General features: G+C 37.0%; 1 protein-coding gene across 2 annotated transcripts in view; it reads left to right on the top strand.

Annotated features, from left to right (window-relative positions):
* The window catches only part of LOC127448109 (syntaxin-binding protein 5-like), a 228,013-nt gene that overhangs the window by 192,535 nt on the left and 13,213 nt on the right, over positions 1-22,265 (top strand). For both annotated transcript variants that reach the window (XR_007898457.1, XM_051710407.1), the window contains exons 20-21: positions 8,664-8,768; positions 17,646-17,828. Coding sequence is in view for 1 of the 2 variants with exons in the window: in XM_051710407.1 (XP_051566367.1) it covers positions 8,664-8,768; positions 17,646-17,828 (288 nt within the window). In the remaining variant the exon portion in view is untranslated. The remainder of the gene's footprint in view (positions 1-8,663; positions 8,769-17,645; positions 17,829-22,265) is intronic.

Here is a 22,265-nt window from a genome sequence, read left to right as displayed (position 1 = left end):
TATGATCGCCTCACACCCGCACATCTCTCACGCGTGTGCCCCGTGCCCCTCGCTGTGCACGCACAGAAGTGCTGTCTGTTTGCGCTCCAGTTGTCAATCACGTGAATGGCAGAGCAAAAGGCATTTATTTACACATAACTCTATGTTTACATGTTTACATTTATACAGTTAATCCACCCAAAGTAGCTGCAATAGTTGCCAGTACCCCCGCAAGGGCGTGGGGTAAATGCGTAAATACTGCTCATGACATGCGGGATGCAGGACAAAGCGCACTGATATATTGCTGCACTGATTTAAAAATGTACACTCTGTTAAAAACTGATGTCATAAGAGCCCAGTTACAGAATCACCCTGAAAATGACCATCACATTACACAGAAAAGCCCGCATTAGGATTAGAGCCAAAACTTACCTCAGCGTGCTGCCTTAAATTGGAGCTGTGATTTTAATCTTGAAATATCAGTTTGTCTTGGTGTTAAATGAAGGCATTGCATGACGAAACTATTTTTTTTTCACTGTGCTGAGCAAAGAAAGTGTTTCACTTTGAAGAGCTTGATGCTGCAGCAGTGATTGTGACAGTCTGTGACAGCGGCTCAGCGTGCGGTGCTGTATGAACTTCCGCTCTCGTAAAAGTCTCATTCAGTAATCTCTCAATAAATTACACATGAATTAAAAGTAATCCCAGTAATGCAACAACAGGAACGCCACCCATTGTAAAGAAGTAAAAGTAAAAATCATTAGAAATTTACTTGAGTGAGAGTAAAAAGTACCCAATTTTAAACCTACTCTAAAAGTAATTTTTGTTTTTCAAAAAGTTACTCAAGTAAATGTAACGGAGTAAATGTAGCACGTTACTACCCACCTCTGGATATGGTTAGTCATTATTTGGTTCACAATACATACAAATTCGATATATTGTCCCTACATCCCTACTGATCAGTGACATAAATCCTCTCCATGATGACAATAGTTACTGAAAAAAAAAACGAAACTTCCTTTTCCTATACCGTTTCAGTGTGCAGAGGCATGTCAACATCTGCCTCAATCAATGGTGTAAGTTTGGGCAAGGACCACTTGCTTTTCTGAAAAATGGGAAACTTGTTTGAAAATGTTTGTTTCCACTAGTGGTGCAAGCTTAAAGTACAAATGCTTTTTATGACAATAAGGCTCACAGAACCTTCATTCTGCAGTTTTTCCTCCTTTTCTTTTTCTCTTCTGTCCTATGTCTGTTTCTCCACTGCACATATCTTCAGTCCCCGGAGGCTGTACCCTCCACTCTCTTGCCTCCAATATCTTTCTTCCTTTGTTTCTCTTTTCTTTTTTAAAGCCATCATAACCTGTGCAGAATTTTTATGAGTATATGAACATATTTACAGAGCTTTACTCAATATTTGCATTGCCACAGCAGCATTTTAAGGATGACAACAACAGTGCTTGTACTTGAAGATTTAAACAGAGCTCTTAATTTAGAAGTATTTCAATAAGGCTTTGACACTTTAGGGGATGAGTTATTGCATTGCATCTTTTTTATTTTTTCTTTACTGCATGTTTTGTGCAGTGTCTCAAGAATACAAAATTTGCTGTCTGTTTGCTTCTCTCTCTTACTCTATTCTCTCTCATGTCTCAGTGCAGTTGAAGCCTCTGCTTGTTTTCCCAGTTCCCAGCTCAGCAGGCAGCCTGAAAGCCAGAAGTCGCTTGGGAAAGCGAGCAGAGGGCCGTAGCCTGATGTTTGTGGTTTGAGAGATAGAGAGGAGATATCAGGTTTACTTGTTGAATTTGAATATAAAGGGAAAATTCACCCAAAAATATAAGTTCTGTCATCATTTATGCATGACATTCCTATGGAACACAAAAGGGGATAGTTTGCAGAATGTTCACATTGCTCAAAGAACACATACACGAACCAATGCCTGTCAAGTTTCAAGAGATAAAAAATAAATAAAACAAAACATGAAAGCCCCATAAAAGTAGTCTACAAAAAGTACATTGTGTGCTTTATTCAAAGTCTTCTGGAGCCATACAATCTTAGTGTGAGGAACAGTCAGAAACAGAATTTGTAAGTTGTTATTCACTGAAAACCTTGCCCTCTGCTGTAGTTTTCAAATCAGGCTTCTGCATATTCAAATTTAAAAATTCGCCATGTCGTGATTGGTTACAAGACTTGAGAACCATTGTCATCACAATTGGCACCACACATTTTCACATGGCAAGTCAGAAGCATGAATGAGATTTAGTTTGCAGCAAATTACAAGATGTTCAGTCATGTGGGTTTGGAACAACATAAGGGTGAGTAGATGGTGACAAACTTTTAATATTTGGGTGAACTAATCCTTCAAGAGCTTAAGCCTGTAGTAAACCCCAGAGTCGGCGTGTGATTTTCTCTAGAATGTTCAGTGGTGAATAACTGGCTATTAAAAATATCTGTTTTGTGTTTCCTTCTGTGGGATGTGTTGCATTGAGGTCAGGCTGCTGGAGAATTGAGATCTGTTTTTTTTTGTTTTTGTTTTTTGTGGGAGATGCTATTATGACTGGAGTAAAAAAATAATAATAAAACTGTAGCCTTCTAAAATTGGCTTGGGTTTCTGCTAAAAACTGGACTGAGATTCTGGGTGTCAGCCACTGAAGCATAAGAAGAAAATTTGAAGGACTAGTGGAGAGAATAGAAAACAAAGATGAGGAGGATAAAGATGATACAGAGGATATTACATCTGTATTTCAGTGGATGTGGACACAGTTGTTTAAGTAAATGTACCAGTGTTTCTAAGGCTGAAATGAAAATCTTGGAAAACAGGCAGGATTCAAAGGTCCAGTTTCTCTGTTAAAGTGATGCCTTATGCTAGTTAGGGTTTACAGGCATTATTTGTATATCACACTATTTAGTGTGCTGTATTCACAGGAAGGATTTTTAAACTTTAGATTATGGAAATAGTTTGCATCAAATAAATGTTGATGGTGCTGTTGTTATTTGACCTTTTGTTTTTTGTCTTTACTTATATCCCAGCTTTTAGATATGTACTTTTCAACAGATAAATAATGAATGAAGGGAAGGTTGCACAGATGGTACTTGCATTTTCATGCTCAGGGGCATAAACCCTGTCCAATCACAAACACTTCCTGTGCTATGTAACTGCACCTCTGTTTATGTAGAATTACACTCTGTTTAAGCTTCTAGTGTATTTACTTTATCTGTTTAAGGATTATAAAAGTTGATGCCACTTTTCACACTTGGCAGGTTTGGTTCGATTAAAACAAACTCTGGTGCGATTGTTCTGTTAGTGCGGTTCATTTGAACAAGTGTGAACACTGCCATCCGAACCTTGGTGCGGAGGAATTCTTGGTGCTGTTTTGACTCCTTTACACATTTTATTAGCTCTTTTAGAGTTTGATCTCAGCTGATAAAAATACCACCATATATACATATATAAATCTAACGAGCGCATTTCGCCCAACAGCCAGCATTGTTTATACATAATAAAAGCTATCCAATTAGGCTGTGACTTTTTCCTGATGGCTTTTGTTTCATATCTTTAGGTTCGGTGTTAAAAATGCCAGTGTGAACGCTAAGCGAACCAGGACTAAATGTATCATTTTCTTTTTTGGTCCGGATCAAGAGAACCAAGAGAACCGAACTACAAGTGTGAACACACCCTAAATCATATACATTTTCCTCTAATTTCCTCTAATCTGCCTCATTTTACTCTCATTCATTTTCTCGCTCATTAATTTAATCTCTGACTTCAAGTATACCTCTTGTCTGTTTTTCTTTCTCCTCTGCCTTCTATCAGGTCCAGTAATTGGGCCGCACTTCACTTTGAAGTTATCTCACAAGTGCTATATCTGTGACTTGTTGTTGTTTGTTGTTAGTGTGATTGTTGTTTTTGTCAGCAGGGTTGAGGTGGGTTGCTGAGACCTGGTGTTGATTGTGGCACACTGCCAGGTGGTTAATAAGCCAAAATGTCAGCCATGGATTGTGACCAGCAGATATATTTTTAGAAAAAGATTATTCTTGAATGAAAGGGAAAAATACAAGGAAAAAAGAAAGAGGTTGTGAAAGGTCAGAGACCGGTATTTTTGTTTTAGATTATTTAATTGTACCGGTCTAACTTGTTAAACCACTACAAGGCAAAAAAGTTTTACTTAATATGTTCCCTTCCCTTTTTGAGAAACAATGATTTGTTCAGTCTAAATAAGCACACATTAAATGTTTAAAAGGGTCATGACATACTCTTTTTATATATATATATATATATATATATATATATATATATATATATATATATAATTTTATTACCTTCCCTGAGGTCCACTTATAATGTCAGTAAAGTTTTTTTTTAGCACCAAAACAGTCATAGATTATTATATATAATAATTTTCCACCCTGTCTCTGGCCCTCTGTCTGAAACCTTCGGTTTTAAACTCTCTGGCCTTTTAAGACTTCAGTGTAAATGGCCACTGTTCTGATTGGCTAACATTGTCCAGCCCCTCCAATACAGCAATATTTGAATCTAAGTCAAAAGAAAAAAAGAACAACAAGCTCCACAACATTATGTGTAAACCCTGAAATGTAATTTTATAAAGTACACCCAATACATTGTATCCAAATACATTAGGCACAGTGGCACCTTAACTATAAAACAGTCTTGACATTTGAAATATTTGTGAATGAAACAGTTTACTTAAGCTTGAATCATGTATTGACTGGTTCACAAGCAATCAACGCTGATATCAACCAAAAACACATGCAATCCATGCTGAAATGTTTTGAATACGCAAATGTAATACAATCCATGGTGATGTTGGGTGCTTCAACCGGAATCAACAGCAAAGGTGCTGGTCTTCACAGGAGCGACATCTCACATCTTCAGTGTTTGTTTACACACAGAACGGCATGTGTTTCTTCCAGTCTGGCAGCAGCATGAGATTGCGCTTGTACTGCTCTTAAAACACGCTGCATCAAAATGATCAAAGACGTCCATCTAGTGCATGTTTACAAAAGACCAACAATTAAATATAGCACAGATGGGTGCAAAAATGGTCCAGGACACTGTCAATACAGCAAGAAAGAGCATAGCTGAGTGAAACAGAATAGAGATCTCCTTTTTAGAGTTATAACATGACATTGTGTCTTTTAAAAGTGGCGCTAGATGAATGATAACAGCCAAAGCCGTTCATCTTGTGTAAAAAAAAAACATTTAAAACCAGATAGGCACATCCTGTATAATTCCCCTTTGGTGTAGATGAATCGTCTCAGTTCCGTGAAACATAACCCTTGTTCCCTGAGTAGGAACGAGATGCTGCATAATCACACCTGAGTCATGTGGTCTGACAATCACGCCAGTTTATTGGCTGGTGGTGCTTAAGTGACGCCCCTAGTGAGCTAAGTCACATGCTCCATAAAAATGCTCGCTTTGGCGCCATCAAGTCAGATTTTCTGCTGGAAGGCACGAGCCTATGCAGCTGCTAGAGATTATGGTCAGCTTACTCAGCATCTTGTTCCCACTCAGGGAACCAGGGTTACATTTCACATAACCGAGACATTCCCTTTCATAGGAACTCGAGCTGCGTAATTGCATTGGGAACGATATACATTCACGCCATGGGAACAGTAGCTGCCAACTGTCTACGTCCGTGTGGCAAGCATATAGCAGTGCACAAGCGAGCTAAAGTGTCTGAATAAAACAGAGAAAATTATTAGTTTACTCCTGTTCCAACAGAGAGAACCTGGGAAGCAGGCTTCAAACACTCATCCAGATTACAAAATCTAACAAATGTATGCAGAGAGGGCCACCCTGCTGCCATACAAATGTCCTCCAAGGATGCATCTCTAGCCAAAGCCCATGAGGATGCCATGCTCCTTGTAGAATAGGCTTGAATACCCAAAGCTGAAGGTAAACGGCGCGCTTCATAAGCACTTGAGACAGTCTTTGCTTGGACACCGAAACACTCCTGTTGCGGCCACCAAAGCACACAAACAACTGCTCTGACTTATGCCACTAGCTAGTACGGTCAACATAAACTTGCAGCGTCTGAACTGGGCAAAGCATATGCAATCATTCATGCTCCTCTGACTCAAATGGGGATGATAGAAAGCCTGAAAATTAATAGTCTGCAAGCGAAATGATGTAGAAACGACCTTGGTCAAATAGCCCAAACGAGGTCTTAACACCACTCTTGAACACCCTGGCGCAAAATCCATACATAAGGGATTGATCAACAGGGCATGCACATCACCAACCCTTTTAAAAATGCCAATGCTACTAGCAGGGCCGTTTTAAGTGTCAGAAACGTATCAGGGACTGTTGCCAAGGGCTCAAATGGAGCACCTGAGAGTGCCTTTAAAACAACAGATAAATCCCATAAGGGAACGTGGATGGGACGAAAAGGTCTAAACCCACATGCTCGCGCATAACACAAGAGACAAGAGAATGTCTACCGACAGAGACTTGATATAGCGCATGCTCAGCCGCTATAGCAGCAACATAGACTTTAATGTTGCCCCAAAACGCTCTTGCAAAAAATCCAGCACTGTACCGTGTATTTACAGCTTTAGAAATGTAAAATATTTACAAATCCATTATAAATATATTTAAATTCACTAATCCATTACAAATATATTTGTACATTGTGGCGGGGGGGGCGTGGTCATGTGACGGTCTGCGGGAGAGGGAGAGTGGTAAGGCTCATACCTGGGTTGTGAGTACTCTAACACCTGTCTCTAATTATAGTGATGGTGGAGGGAGACCTGAAAAGGCATGCCAGAGTGTCAGTGTGGGAGAGAGAGTGACCGGAAAGCACGACAGCCCGGACCAAGAGAGTCATTAATAGAGAGTGCTTTAATTTATTTACATCTTATTTTATGTTATCGACCGTTACCTTCAATTGTGTGCTGAAAACATACAGTTAAAAGAGACTGACCTTGAACCTGCTTCGTTGTCTCCTGACTCCTCCATTGCCCACGAACGTAACTTATCACATACATTTTTACTATTTTATAAAAATGTTAGATCCTTTAACCCTTAACTCCTAAACATAACCACTTTTCAACAATATAAAAAACAAAACAGAAAGATTAAATTGCAGTGACAATATTTTTTTATATACTGTATATAATACACCTGTTAATCCCACCCCTTCCCATAAACCTAACCATTTCTTAATCATATAAAAAAAAAAAATTTAAAACGTAACAAGCATAAAAATGGCAACGCTTTTTGAGGTGACAGTTTTTTAATGATAAAATTAGTGCAGGAGTTGACGGTTACGGAGGCGAACATCGTTGAATAAAAGGCTTGAATTTGGGTTTATTCCTTACACAGGGCTGTAGACTTGGATTAATGCGGACAAATAAAATTTATTCATTTATTATTTATGGTATTTTTTGTTATTTTATTTTAAATAAATGTGATGGTATTTAACATTTAATTTATCTCAGTTATTATAAATGCAATAAAATTAACTGGTTAATTCCATGAATAACTTTAATATTTAGGGATTCAATCAGTATGCGTAAACATTTGTACATTTCTAAAGGTGTTATTACGTAAACAGATTACGTTTAAGATACTGTCAATAAGTCAGTAATGTACGTTTTGGTGTCTATGCGACTGTAAGCAAATGTACTTTTGCTAGAACCACAATGTCAATCTCCTCTTATGTTTTTTAATCAGTTCATATGAAGAGATTAACAAACAAGTGGATGGGTCACATGTAAGGGAAAACAATGTATGTTGTGCTATAATAGACTTTGGCTTTGTGCTCTACATTGTACTGTATATAATACAAACTTATTGTAAAGTGTTATCAGTATGCCTTGCATCTTTACACAGAATGTGGAAGCCGAAGTGAGCAGCTTTAACCCATTTGTGTAAAGACACCTTTAGTATAATTTAAATACAGTTGATAGAAAAGTATATAAAACCTTTGAAAGAATCTTCCATTACAAGCTGATAGTGCAATCTGAGGGTGAAACCCTCGATACAGAACTAAGCATTAACTCTGCATCTAAAGGACAATTATCATGATTTGAAGGGCAGAAATAAAAGCTTTTGGACAGGGAGGGCAGATTGTTCAAGAAAGGACTAAGGAAGATCAATCATGTAAAAGCAGAGTAACCAGGAGACCTGCGATATGCTTGTCATCCTCTTACAACACTGTTCTCTCATCTTTACCAGAGCAATTTGCCCCAATTCATACAGCATTCATGATTCAGAAATAAATAAGATAATTCTATTGGATTCATTAATACTTTCTTGCAACTGTAAAAAAAATAAAAATATATCATAATTTGGAAACATTTGAAAGTGTTTGTGAAGTGCTCTATAGAATTTTGTTCTACAGAATGTAAACATGTAATCTAGTCTAAAAGCTTTGTAACTGCATTTTGTAACTAACAAAAGTGGAATTGTTTGAAATTGAAAGCCATACAAGTATGTTATTGGAGAAATCAGATTTGGCTTTGGTTGTGGCCCGAAAGCTTTAGAATAGAATTCTGACTATAGCAGGTTATTTGAATATTATTTGAATTGATTGTGTGTCTTCTAGCATCTGTCCACAGCCTCCTTTATGAATCATAAATTATCTATAGCAAGTTATTTGGCTGTGTGTAATTCAACCTGGCTAAAGACCTCCATTTGTGACAGCAATTGTTTGATCTTTGATTTCCAGCACCCTATACACCTTCCCTCCATAATGACCCTCGTGGCACAGGGGAGCCTGTGTCCAACCTCCGGTCCTGCCACTACAGTCCTGTCTTTTACCTGCTGGACAATGGTAAGAATATGTCCAGCCACTTAAAAACACACACACACTTTACGGCTCATGCGCTCCTCCGTCTGCGTGTGCGTGAGTGTGTGTTTGGGGGTCGCATGCTGCAGTAGAAGTAGCTTCACTCGTAGTGCCCCGTGCTACGCTCTGTGCTGCTGAGATGTTAGGCGTGTGTGTGTGTGTGTGTCTGTGTGTGAGTGAGTGTGTATACGAGTATGTGTAAGTGTGCTTATTTGTGGGTATTTCTGGCATGTATGTGATTGGGGCATGATAGTAAATAGTAGGCTACAATATGTATTGTGCGTGTGTGTGTGCATTGAAGAAAGAGATGATATTGTGAGTGTTGCCCAGACAGAGCATTGATTCTTGAGTTTCAGTGTGGTCAAATGACCCTAAAACATGCATTTAAATATGTATAGACCCTAATATTATTTATTCTGTATATACTGTATATATTGTTTTCTTGTGTAGTTGATATTGACTGATTAATACCTAAATATTTACCTGAATATTTCACAGAAATTCATTTGACTGAAATTGACAGGTATGCTTGGACTTAGTTAGAACCCAACAGGCTGTCACAGGTTTTTCTTTGCTATGTGAAAGAATGAGAACATTTGCTTTTGCTGTCCCAGAAGCTATTGTGTTTGTAGGCTCCTACAACATAGTCTCAAGACAACTCTTAATAATTTGTAAAAGATGGCAAAATCATAAGATTTTGAACAAAAAGGTGCAACTTTTATTTCCATAAAGACCAAACCAATCAACAAACAGAATTTAAAATTGATAAAATACAGTCATTTTAGCACCTTCAATCCAAGAATTTATTTTAAGAAAGGAAACATCTTTGAAAAAAAATTGGGTATTAATTCCATATTTTTTCATGCAATCCAAATGACTGACGTATGTCAATAACTTGTAATGCACTTAGCTTGTTCTGTTCAAATGCAAGAATTTTTTTCTTCTGCTGTACACAAAAGTTATTTTCCCATTAAAATCATGTTTAGGTTGAGGTTTGGGATTTTGTTTAGGGTTTAAACTTAGGAAAAGTTGCAAGAACGCTCATTCAAAACCCTGATGTTTCTCTTTTTTCCATGGTACACAACAGTGATTTTCCTAATAAAATCATGGTTTAGGTTCAGGTTAGGAATTAAATGTAAGAGAAATTGCAATAACATTGTTTTTTTTTTTCTTTTTGTTTTTTGTTTTTTTCTGTGGGACTAAAAATCTTATGTTTTTGTACAAGCCAACTTGTAAAATGTCTTACGATTTTGACATCTCGTACTATTATTATGACTTCTCGTTAGACCGGATTGGCACCTCCCATCTTGGAATTGAATTAATTCACGCTGTAAAAAATTCTGTACACTCTACAGGATTTTTGGGCTACTGCCTGAAAATGTTCACACTCAAATTTAAAAGCTCCCTGTTCACACATACAGTTGACTTATTTAATAAAAATGGTCTCTTTTTATATATAACCCCTCAGTTTTATGATATGATTGCAATAATTGATAAATAACATTGTATATGTTTAAAAATGTATGATAAACTATTTATTTGTAAATAAATCTTTTTTTATTATTGTTTCTAAAGTTTAAAAGCATGCCATTTCAGTTCTGTGTCCTCTTTTATTCCACTGGATGACAGCAAGTACTAGAAAAGAATATTTTTTTCTCTATCACCTTCCATCACATTATACTGATCTGAAATGTAGGTGGTGCTCTAACGCATTTTAACACTCACTCATAGACAACCAGACTTGCATCCAGGGACTTCAGTGTTTTAAGTGTTAAAATGGCTTGCCATATAGGACCTCCCCACGAACCCGCCAGCGGGTTTAAATAATCCTTAGTGCATTATAAAAAATCAATACAATGGCAAGGGGTGAAATAATTAGTAGCCTTGTTGCTACCATGTAGGCTTCTAATTGTTTTAATATGTAATCTTGACGAAATTTGTTGTAACAGTGTGTTGCAAGTTTTAAGCGTGTCATAGAAGTTAAAACTTGCCATGGAAGGCAAAGCAAATGCTGTGTAACATATAACTTACATGATGTTTGTTTATTTTGTTTGCATTTTGGAATTACCAGCAGCATTAGCAGCTTACAAAACTTTTCTATATTTTTTTCTGGACATGTGCTATATATTTTGCCTACTAACAACAATTTGCCTAAACAATCTTTACTTAACTAATTTGAATTGATTTATATTATGCAAGTACTACATAGATGAGCTAGACTTTGTCTCCGAAGCTTTGCTTATGAGAGCATGGCTACAAGCATAAGCATTAAGTTTATGCTAATAATACATTGTTCAATTTTGGTAATGTGCTGCATGTAAATGGCCTTAAGTGTTGGCCTAATTTAAAAATATAAATTAATAAAAAGAAAAATACAAAGGTCGCTAAATTGGTGCTGCTAATCAGTGACACACTCTTTTGGCAGGCAGAAGTAAATGAGTGTATTTTTGATAAACCGCTCACAAGAGATAGGCTAAAATGCAAGTGTAAAATTATCATAATTACATATTTTATATGAACAAAAGATACATTGTGACTCAAAACTACTAATGCATGTTTGTGAGAATGAAATTCCTCTGAATTCATCAAAGAGTTTGGCGTCTGCATCTTTAGCAAACTCCTGAAGCATATCCGCCTCTACAAATTAGCAAAAGATGGTTTGAGCTAAAAGGAAAGGAGTCAGTAATTCATGCAAATTGCAGTGCAGGGTGCACAAGACAGCTTTTGAGATCAATCCAAAGCAATCCTAAATTACTGTTCATCGAAGCCATAGTGCTCAGAATGTTCTAATGAGCAGCTAAAGGACCCCTGAAATTCTGCCCATGGAGAAGACAATAATACAGGGTGGCCACTGGAGGTCTGACATTAAAATCAGTGGATGCCAGCTGTTATGTTTGCCATTTTAGCTGTGCCACTGGATTACAATGACAAATGAGATCCAACATGGGTTTATTCAGACAGAAATGGGTCTATACAGACAACACACAAAACATTTAATGTGTTTCTCTCATGTCAGTGTGTAGGTAGTTCGCACTTTCTCTCTTTCTGCCTTTCCTTAATGTTTCCACACATGCTCATGCATATGAAGGCTGATCCTATCAGTGTCAAGAGTAATGGGAGGGGTTCCACATCTAAGGCACAGGTTGTCGATCCCGGAATTTTAATTACTGCCATTTCCAGGAGCAATTTCCTCTTTGCATTACCCTCAAATCCTGTTCATCTCCACATCCATGGTAGAAGAGGGGGGAGAGAGAGAGAACGATACAGCCCCATCTCTTTACAATTATATGCTGTTTAGTATTTTCTTGCTCAAAGTACATTCACAATAGAGCTATAATTTTGACACATTTTTATTTCGTGTAACTGATATCTGAGAAGATTTCAAAAAGCAGTGCTTTAAAGACCCCGTTAAATCATAATTGGAATTTTTACATGCTAGTGTACGCCTAAAATTAACCTTGTAAAGTTAATCTTACCTATGAATATTGGCTCATAAAACATACTGCAGGACAAGCCCTGCAATATGTCTCTCCTACTTCCTGTTTAAGTACGAAAATGTATTAACACAGGAAAGAACATTGCACTTGTCAATCCATTTCATTGGGTCTTTTAATGGAAGAGCATAGTGCATGCTGAAAATTACATTCTAAAATTGCACCCACTTTAAAAAAAAATTATTCAAACAATGCTTAGAATGAATGTCATCTTGGGAAGTATTCTGAGATTGCAGTGACAGATGCTTTTTCTGGTGTGCTGGATAGAATGTGTTAGATAATGGAGACATTATTTGGGATAACATTTTTTAAAAATGTCTGCTTCTTAAACTTTTTTTGCCTTCACAGCAATAGAAACTAATTGTAATTAGGTACTCTGGATCCACTCATATATTATATATTTTTTTCTCTGTTAAATCTCATTTCTGCAGAGATCTTATCGCATGTTGTTCCTTAGACATTTAGCTAAGCGCACACTCTAACCTTTGTGGTACAAAATGCTTGCAAAATGTTGACCTTTATTTATCTCTTTATGCTTTGATTTGAATCGTTGTGTTGATTATGTTTAGCTACAGTATTTATGTGTCTGTGATTAGTTCCTGTTAGAGGTCGACGGATAGTGGATTTTGCCATTACCGATAACTAAGGTGGTGGAAAAGGTTGATAACCGATTAATTGGCCGATAGTTTTTAAAATTAAATTATAGAATTCATAGAATGTTTAAAAAAAATCTAAGTCTTTCTTTACTATGACAAGCACAGATATTGAGGCTACAAGATTCCAAAATTAAAAAAATCCCAGCAGATTTTTGTGCAACAATAATCAGAAAAAAATGAAGATTTGGTGCATAACTATAAACAAGACCCCGGAATCCACGTACTTGTTTTGAAATGACGAAGACTTGGCTCCATTACAATGCTCTATTTTTATGTATTTACCAAATTAAGCTTTTTATAGCCACATTCACTAGATTAAAACTATTGGCAACTATCAGCTTAGATCTTTTGCAGATAACAGTAGTTCCAAAAAGCAACTATCAGCACCGATTAATTGGTAAAACCGATATATCAGTCTACCTCTAGTTCCTGTGTGTTTCGTGTGGTTTGTGTCCAATACAATATTATAGATCCTAACTGTTCCCTTTTACTCTTAATTTTACAAATTACAGATTTTACAAAATATTTTACAAACATAGATCATGAATTGATGTTTGTGTATGTGTGTGTGTGTGTGTGTGTGTGTGTGTGTGTGCGCGCGCGCGCGCATTTGTGCCAGGATGTTTACTGCATGCATGTGTTTGTTTTGTGTGTGTGTATACATGCCTGTAAACAGAAGAGTACAGACGAAACTCCGTTGTCTGGTGGCAGTATGCGATTGGGCATGACTGTCAAATGCAATGTCACACACCAATGTGTGCACATGCATGTGTTACACAAGATTATTTACTTTATTTAATCAAAATATGATTTTAATTTGATAGATTTTAATTAAGATGAATTATTTTATTTCCTTGACTTCTGCATCTTTTATCTTTTGTTTTGTTTTCTTAAATGGATTAATTGCCCCTTTCTGTCCTATTTTGTTTTGTTTCAGTCAAGGGACCAGGCAGAAAGTTAAGTCTACCCACAGATCTTAAGACTGATCTTGGTACGGTAGGCCGAAAGCGAGCAGTTCTTTTTCTTTATTCTTGCCTTCGATTCATAAAATTTCTCTGTTTCCATCCTGTTAACAATGACATGATGAAGCCCCTTGTCTTTGCATTTTAAAGTTCATGTTTGATGTATTTTTGTACTTTTATTTTATCATTTTCTTTCAATTTCTTCTCATTTGAATTTGTGAAGTGGCGCAAATTTACTTCCTCATATCTCTGCGTGTGGTCTTTTTTGATTATTAATTTCCTTTTTTTGCTCGATGCTTATCGATGTACATTTTGCAAGTGTTTACAAAGGTGGTTTGTTCACTCATTCTTAAGTTGAGAAGAGTACCACTCTGACAACTCGCTCCTGCTCTTTCGCGATTGGTTCATCCTTTACCTCTAAACGCCCTTGCTCCATCGTAATTGGATCATCCTACACCTAAGAACATGCTCTAACCCTATTGGATCATTATCCAAAAAAAGCCTGCTCCATTGTGATTGGATCATCTTCTACCTCTGAACCGACATGCACTAATGTAATGAGACCATTCTCTGGAAATGAGCTTGCCTCATCGTGACTTGGATCATTATTCAGCCTTTTACGGAAATACTCCAATACGTCTCACTCTGTCTCTTTTGTTCAGTATCTCTCCTTATTCTCTTTTCATTTCCCTCTTGTATGGCTTTTTTTCATGCTAGGCTGTGACTAACATGCCTCTCGCTGAGAGCTGAACCCTTTCCTCTCCAGTTTCTTGTGCCAAATCTGACCTAATGTGTAATAATGACACATTTCCTCAACAGGTTAAACTATGCTGAATTACAATGGAAAACAGACTGTCTGAGCCATGAATGATTACACTTGTTTTAAATCCACTAAGGTTTAGATTTGTACTTGCTGTGAAATGTTATAGAATTACTGAGAAAGCACAGTGAAGTCATCTAATAATATGAAAATACTATCTTAATGATTTAAGTTCTGGACATATAAAGATCAACACTTAGAAAGACTAAAAAAAAATAAAGTTTCTCTTCCTAATAATACCAGCTTAGACCAGCGTGAATTTCCATGGTGGTTCTCTGTGTGTGTATGTGTGTGGGTGGGTCTACAGGTAGGTTGGGGTTGGGCTGCTCTACTGTATGTAGTGTTGTGGTGTAGAACTGTCTCCCCTTGAATGCACAAGGTTTGCAATTGCAACTAGTTGTGCTATTCTAAACCCTCAATTCCAATATTTTAACGGCCTTGAGCACATTTATAAACATTGACCCTCTGCACTGGTGCATGCCAGGGAAGACAGGCATAAAGCTGTTTGTGGACTGGGCTCCATTTTTGGGCTTTCTCATCCTGCCTCTCTTATGTGGTCTAATATGAGCCTGGGTTCTCTAACTTGTTATCAACAGCAAGTAACAGAATGTCACAGCAGAATTACAGTATGAGCAAAAAGTGCTTATTTCAATGTGATGCTCCAGTTGTCACTTTCATCCCTTTCTTATCCTGGGCAGTACTATTTATACTGTCTTCTAAAATCAAGTTAGAGTTATTGTAGAATATTTCTGCAATGCTTGCAACTTTGACCGTCCACTTTTCATGTGCCTTGGTTCCAGAAGAATTTTTCCCATTATTTTTCACCATAATGAAAAAAAAAAATTCAATTAAAGGCCCCAGCACACTCATGGCAAAGTGCTTTTTTGTTCTTTGCTCAGAGCCAAAAAGAAGTTTGAAACACCTGAGCAATGACATACTGTTTGCGAACATTCAGACACCCACCATGCTGCTTTGGGAGGCATTAAGAGGTACATTTAAATATGAGGACACTCAAGGCTACATGTAAAACATCAACTAATTTTACATTAAATGTGTTTTCAATGACTTTATGCCTCATTCTATTTATAGTTCACTCAAGATCAGCTAAAGAAGCTGTTTTAACTAGTCGATGATGATTTAAAATTATGTATTTTCAGTTGATAAGGTGAAATTTGTAATGTTTAACTTGTGCATGTATGGTGCTACTATGCTGTACGCAGCCATAATATGTGCAGATAACACTCTGTTATTGTAATTTATGATGGCATTGATACTACTGCAAAAATGGGTGTACGAAAGAGTGTTAAAGGGTAGAATAGACAAAAGAATGATGATAGGCATGTCTTAATTTGGGCAGATGTGCAAAAGGGCTTTTGGTGGCAGATGGCACATGAGTGAATGGGCACTTATGAGTATATGAGTAGATTTGATTACTTTTGTAGACTAATTAATGCACTGACTGACTGGGAACTAGCTTTTGGCCTCAAAGTAGGTGGAGCTCCAGGTCACACCTACCAATAATGTGGACCAGTGGCAGTAAGAAGGTGTTTTGCATGTGGTAAGAATATTTTCTGAAAGTTTGCCCTTTATATGACATGAACCACTGAAACAAACTCAAAAACACCTTCTTTTTGGCCAGATTTTGTCCTAAATTATGTCACACCCTTCTTCGATTTCGTGGGAAGTGTACAGGGGCCTTAAGATTTCTAAGCCTTGAACCAGACCAACCAGCTCTGATAAGAATCATAACTTTACAACCATTGATATCAAGCAAAAAGTATTTGTAAACTGGACAAAAGGTACAAGACCATTACAAAATTATTTTGTAAGGGAGGGAACTATGCAAGAAGTTGAAATCACACTGAGTTGTGGCTTATATAAAAGCGCTCATGGTAGTTTTGTCTTGAAAGGGGTTTATATTATCATTGAAAATCAATATCTCTTTGGAGGAAATGAATGGGATTTTGACTTCCTAAGCCCCAATGTTCTGCTTTAATATTATGTAATAGCATAGAAATATAACTTAACGACAAACAACATGACTATCAAGTCAAGTGGGTAAAAAAGTTGGAAATAAGATAAATGTAGTCTTTAAAATGATCAAGTTTTACAGACTCACTACAGATGGTGTTCTCAACAGTGCTTTGTTTCCCCATGAGTCAGTGTCAAAGTTTTGAGTGCCAAGTCTTCAGTGCAATATCAAAAACACTGAGTAGAAGTAGAAATCCTACTGACTTGAAATAACAGTAGACAGCTGTGGATTTGGATGGCTGCATTGGCATGAAATTGATTGAAAGATACAAGATGAAGAAAGGGAGAGAGAATATACAGCTAGGTTCTCAAAATAGTCAGAATCCTGAGATATATCAGAGAGGCTCGGGTTTCTGGATATTTCCGCAGGTAGGGACCAGTGAGTTGTGTTGAAGGCACTGTAAAATGTGCTGTTTTAGATGCAGCTCAAAATCAACTAGACCTTCCTCAGCTTTCTGCATAAACAGTGTCTTGTGTCTGAGTTGAGAAAGGATGAGAAAGCCTCTCTGAATGCCTGATTCTTTACAGCAGCTCTGTCATTACCTGCTATTTTGGCAGTTTTCCTGTCTCCTCAAATCTTTTCTTATCAGATCTTTTTTTAAATCTTTTCGAATCTTTTTAAATCTTTTCGAATTTCTGTCTTTTTTCTCTTCGAATCTTTAAAAAAAATACTTTACATTTCTTTTTTACTTTTCAAATCTTTTAATATCTTTTCTTTTGGAATCATCGAAATTCATTTGGGCTAATTAATGATGCTGTCATGTGACCGCCTCCTCTTACTGTTCTCTCTTTCATTCGCGGCTGCATTATTTTCATCCCACAGCCCTTTTCACCTCTCTTTCTCTTTCTGTTTCTTATTTCAGTTTGGTTTCTTGCTAATGCTATGCCCATTGTTACAGATCATGTGAATGGACATTGCACTAACCCCACCTCCCAGCCCTGTCCGACTGGGAGGGCCAGAGTCCCTGGGGGCCCAGAAGGGCCACGCCTCGCCCGCAGAGGGCCCGGCCGACCGCCCTTCCGCAAGGCCCAGTCTGCCGCATGCATCGAGGTCTCTTTGCCTGTGTCCTCCCTCACCGAAGGTGTGTGCTTGTTCTCCAGCTCCTTTATCCCTTTATTCCATTTATCTATTATTCCCATATCTCCACTACCCCTCACCCCTCCTGCATGTTTAACGCTCATCAAAGGATACAAGAACGAGGGTGGGGTTTTTATTGCTGTGTTTTTTGATGCTCTGATTTGATTGCATTTTCTTTCTGTTTATTGTTTTGTTTTCTGCTCTGTTGAAGAGATTGGTAAATTCAAAAGCCTTAACATGCCATGCAGGAAACATACCCCTTTTGCAATGAAGTAGTGCTGGTGCTCGCACGGGGGATCCATGGACATCTCTCAGAGCCATCCTGCGTTTCCATTGACTTGAGAGTAAAACAATGCTGTTTCTGACTGCATTACAACATAACCTGTCTCCAAACAAACATGGTGCTTCGTGATCTTTGTTTACAAGTCCTACTCAGTTTTGAGAACAAATTTTAACATCCAAATAAAATCTTAATTTAGCATATTTATACTGTTGGGTTTGATGTTACAGATGATAACTGTATTGATATAACAGCTCGATTGCAAACTTTTATACTACAGCTCTATAAACAAGAAATTAATCTAAAGAAACTTACATTTTAGACACAATATGGCCAGTTATTTTGTCTATTTATGCTGTGCTAATGAAAATAGTTCCAGACGAAGTCAAAGCAGGTTTAACCGTTGTGTGTCGCCGAGCAACGCTGTAAACAAATGTGGAATGATACAAAAAGTGCATCCCAAACCGCACTTTTCTGTACTATTCTACGCCATTTTGTAGTGTAAGTAGTGCGAGTAGTATGTCAACACTGAAAATGCAGCAAAAAGAAGTGTAGGTACTTTAAGTACCCGGATGATGCACTTTTTCAACCGACAATATGGAGTGAGGAATGTTGGACACTTCATGCACTCAGCGCACGCGCTTTGCCATACATAGCAGAAGGGGCGGAGTTACCTGGCCGTGCTGCTTGTCTGACAAAACAGTTGTAAATAATGAAGAATGTAGCAGCTAGAAAAACTTAAGTGGAGACAATATGTACATTGTTTAAGATACAAGTGTTGAACTGAGGTTTGCTAATGCGCTAAAGCTAGTGTCAACACATCACATGTGCTTGAACATTTGGGACACTAGGAAAATTCATACAATATATGGCTGAGTGCATAGTATATTTTGTAAGTGCATAGTGTGTAGTTTGGGACACAGCTAAACAGTGTTAGAGGACCAGAATTTTTGTATTATATTTAAATATATAATGAAAAAAATCATAACAATAAATTCATACATATGATATATGTAAAATTTTTTTTTTTTTTTTTTTTTTTCAGATAGGTAAAATAACGTGCTTGGAGTAGTTTTGCAGTGTAATAAAAATACAGTAGGGGAATGGGATGTCCATCAACTGAAGAGCATCAAACACTTACAGCGCTGACTGCTTTGTTGATTATATTGAAAGAAATCTAGTTACAGTAGATTATTGAATATGTGAGAGCAATCTAGTTACAGTACATTAGCCACACTGTTGTTATTCAAAAATCCTTGTCGGTCATGGGGATAACATTATCCTGTCCCATAGCATCTGACATTAGTGGTTCCTGGTTTAAGACCAGAAGGTTTAAGGGCTTGACCCAGAGACCGTTGTTTTCTGGCCCACAACAACATTTTCTTCAGTGTAAATGCAGGAAACGGGGTCAGATTGGGTACCAGCATCAGTGCTGGCACTATGTCGTTGGAAAAGGGGTAACAGTGTACATTTTTAAAGCACCAGTTACCATTTTGCATTTTCGCTGCTGAAACCTGAAATTTTGGTGACAGCTTTTTGTGATCCCATAATAGGTTTGTGTTATGAAATTTAATTAAACGTAAATCCCATTTATCCTGACTGAAGTCAAAATTAGAATAAATGGGATGAATTTTGCTAATAAATGTATTTTATTAACCACCCACCCAAAAGTAATTTGCAAAAAGAAGAGTAAAGCAAAAAGAAGAAAGAAAGAAATGGCACAAACCTTTCAAAGTGTGACTCACAAAAACAACTCGGCTTTTCAAGCTTTGGGGCTCTTCAGTCTCTTTTATGTTTGAGACCATATCTGTGCTTCAAACATGGAGGCTGAAGCAGACACCGCTGTGAGCCTAATCACAGTGTTGAATCGGTCCTTCGACAGGTGGGTTGGTGATGTGAATTGAAAAATTTATATAGGCAGTTTTTGCGGAACGTCGCTTTGGTTTTACTTTAAACAAATATTACATTTATGGCCTCATTCTTTTTCTTTGACCATTTTTCTATTTTCAAATGTTGCAATTGTAGCATAATGTGGAATTTATTAGAGAAAATGTGCAGATAATTTAAATGATGCAAGTTGTATGCTGCCACATGACGCATTTCTACAAAACACATAATTAGAGTGTGCAAACTTTTAAATGTTTACGCATATCACTGCCTCATTCAAATTTTGAAGTGTCTTGGTGTGAGTATGTGTTACATGTCAGTATGTTCATTCTTGAAAGTAACAAGGAGCCCTACTTTAAAGGGGTCATATCGTATTAAAAGTTCATTGTACTATGAAAACGCAGTTTAACTTTCAGTACTCAAAACTTCCTCTCCAGTCCAAAAAGAAACTAAGCTGAAAAAAAGACTTGTTCTTAACCTCTGCAACTTCTGTTGTCAGATAGTACACATTACTTATTACCACGGCCGCCCACATTTACATGTCAACTTGGCCCACCCATGGTGAGGTAATAAGGAGGAAGTAGAATAGATATTATTATTCCTAAACACCAAAAAAACTAATGAAATAGGAGTAAAATGTGAGAAATCTATCAAATTTTGTGCTGTTCGTAGCTCTGGACATTCTTTTGAAGGATCCCTGTGTTAGGACCTTTTAACAAGGTCTCTGATCTTAGCAATCCACACTGAAATGTGCTGCTTAAATGGTTTTGTGAATCTGTCAATGTAATGTAGGCTTTGGAAAGAGGCTGTTATTATATATATATATATGTATATATATATATATGTATGTATATATATATATATATATATATATATATATATATATATATATATATATATATATATATATATATAAAAGGCTTGTCAAAACACTTTTCGTCCCACCGTTTTTTTCTTTTTCCATCTTTTATATTTTCATCTGGAGTTCTGACAGTTTTGCAAGCACCCCTAAAATCCTTCTACACAGACTCAGCTTGAAATTTTTAATTGAACACTGTCTTGATATGCAAATTAATCAAAACAAATTCTCGCTGTTTGGTCCAGTTATAGACATGACTTAGTTTTTCCTCCCCTTGGAAGACTGTTACTGTCCGTTAGAGGACTGCCTACCGCTTCTTTGGTCTCGACGCAAGGCGTGTGTCCCTATCGCTACAGTAACAGGCATGCGGTGCCACAGTGGGGTCACTGGGATAATTAAAGGTCAATTAGCAGCAAGGAGAGCCAGGCTGTTGCTAATGAGACACGCTACAGGAAGAGAGAGCCGCAGGAGCCGTGAAGGCTGGGATTTGTAGTCTCATATAAACAGGCATGAAGGGTAAAAGACACACACATGCACACTTCTTGTTTTGTTTTCCAGTAAAAAATATCTAAACACCCTTAAAACCAGATACATTTAGTTGAAGCAAGATACAAAGGTCATGGGTACAATTCCCAGTGAACACACACAGATAAAATGTAAACCTTGGATGCACTGTAAGTCACTTGGAGAAAAGCCACAGCCAAATGCATAAATGTAAATGTAGAGGCAAAATGACATAAAGAATTTAAGTCTTGTTTTCAGGGCAGTCTATCAAAATTTAGGAAGCTTTATGCATAAAACAAGAAATAAACTATTTGAAAAATAAACATGTTTTTTTCTTTTAAATTAAGTGTATTTTTCTCACTCCATTGGCAAATATTTACTTTCTTGTTTTAAGCATAAAGCTCAATTTTGTTGGATTTCTATGAAAACAAGACTTAATATCGTCATTTTCACTGAGATCCTGGAGCTGTTAAAACGCTAGCAAAGGCAAGGTCATGAGTAGAGATTGACCGATAATCGGTTTGACTGATATTTTTAACTGATATTTACACTTTCCCACTTAATCGGTTATCAGTTCTTCAATATCGAGTTAACTGATTAACATTAGACACAAAAAACTTTAGATCTCAGATATTAATTAAGTGAGGGGCTTTGCACAAGAGTTCAAGTAATTCTTTGTAGACACTATATTATTTGCATAATGAAGTTTCATAAAGCAGTTCACCTTCAGAGGTTAGTGATAAATGATTAACTTGTCATTGTGCCTATAAGCAGAATTAAAACAAGAATTACAAAATTGGTTATGCATATCAGTTATCGGACACTTAAACACAGAAATAAGTCTATGATAAAGGGGACACACATAATGATAAAATGTATACTCTGCTTCAACCATATGCATGCATTTAAAG

This window comes from Myxocyprinus asiaticus, chromosome 11, assembly GCF_019703515.2.
Source record: "Myxocyprinus asiaticus isolate MX2 ecotype Aquarium Trade chromosome 11, UBuf_Myxa_2, whole genome shotgun sequence".
In the NCBI taxonomy this organism is placed as follows: domain Eukaryota; kingdom Metazoa; phylum Chordata; class Actinopteri; order Cypriniformes; family Catostomidae; genus Myxocyprinus; species Myxocyprinus asiaticus.
The sequence above is the reverse complement of the archived record's forward strand: the minus strand, read 5'-3'. Positions and strand labels throughout refer to the sequence as shown.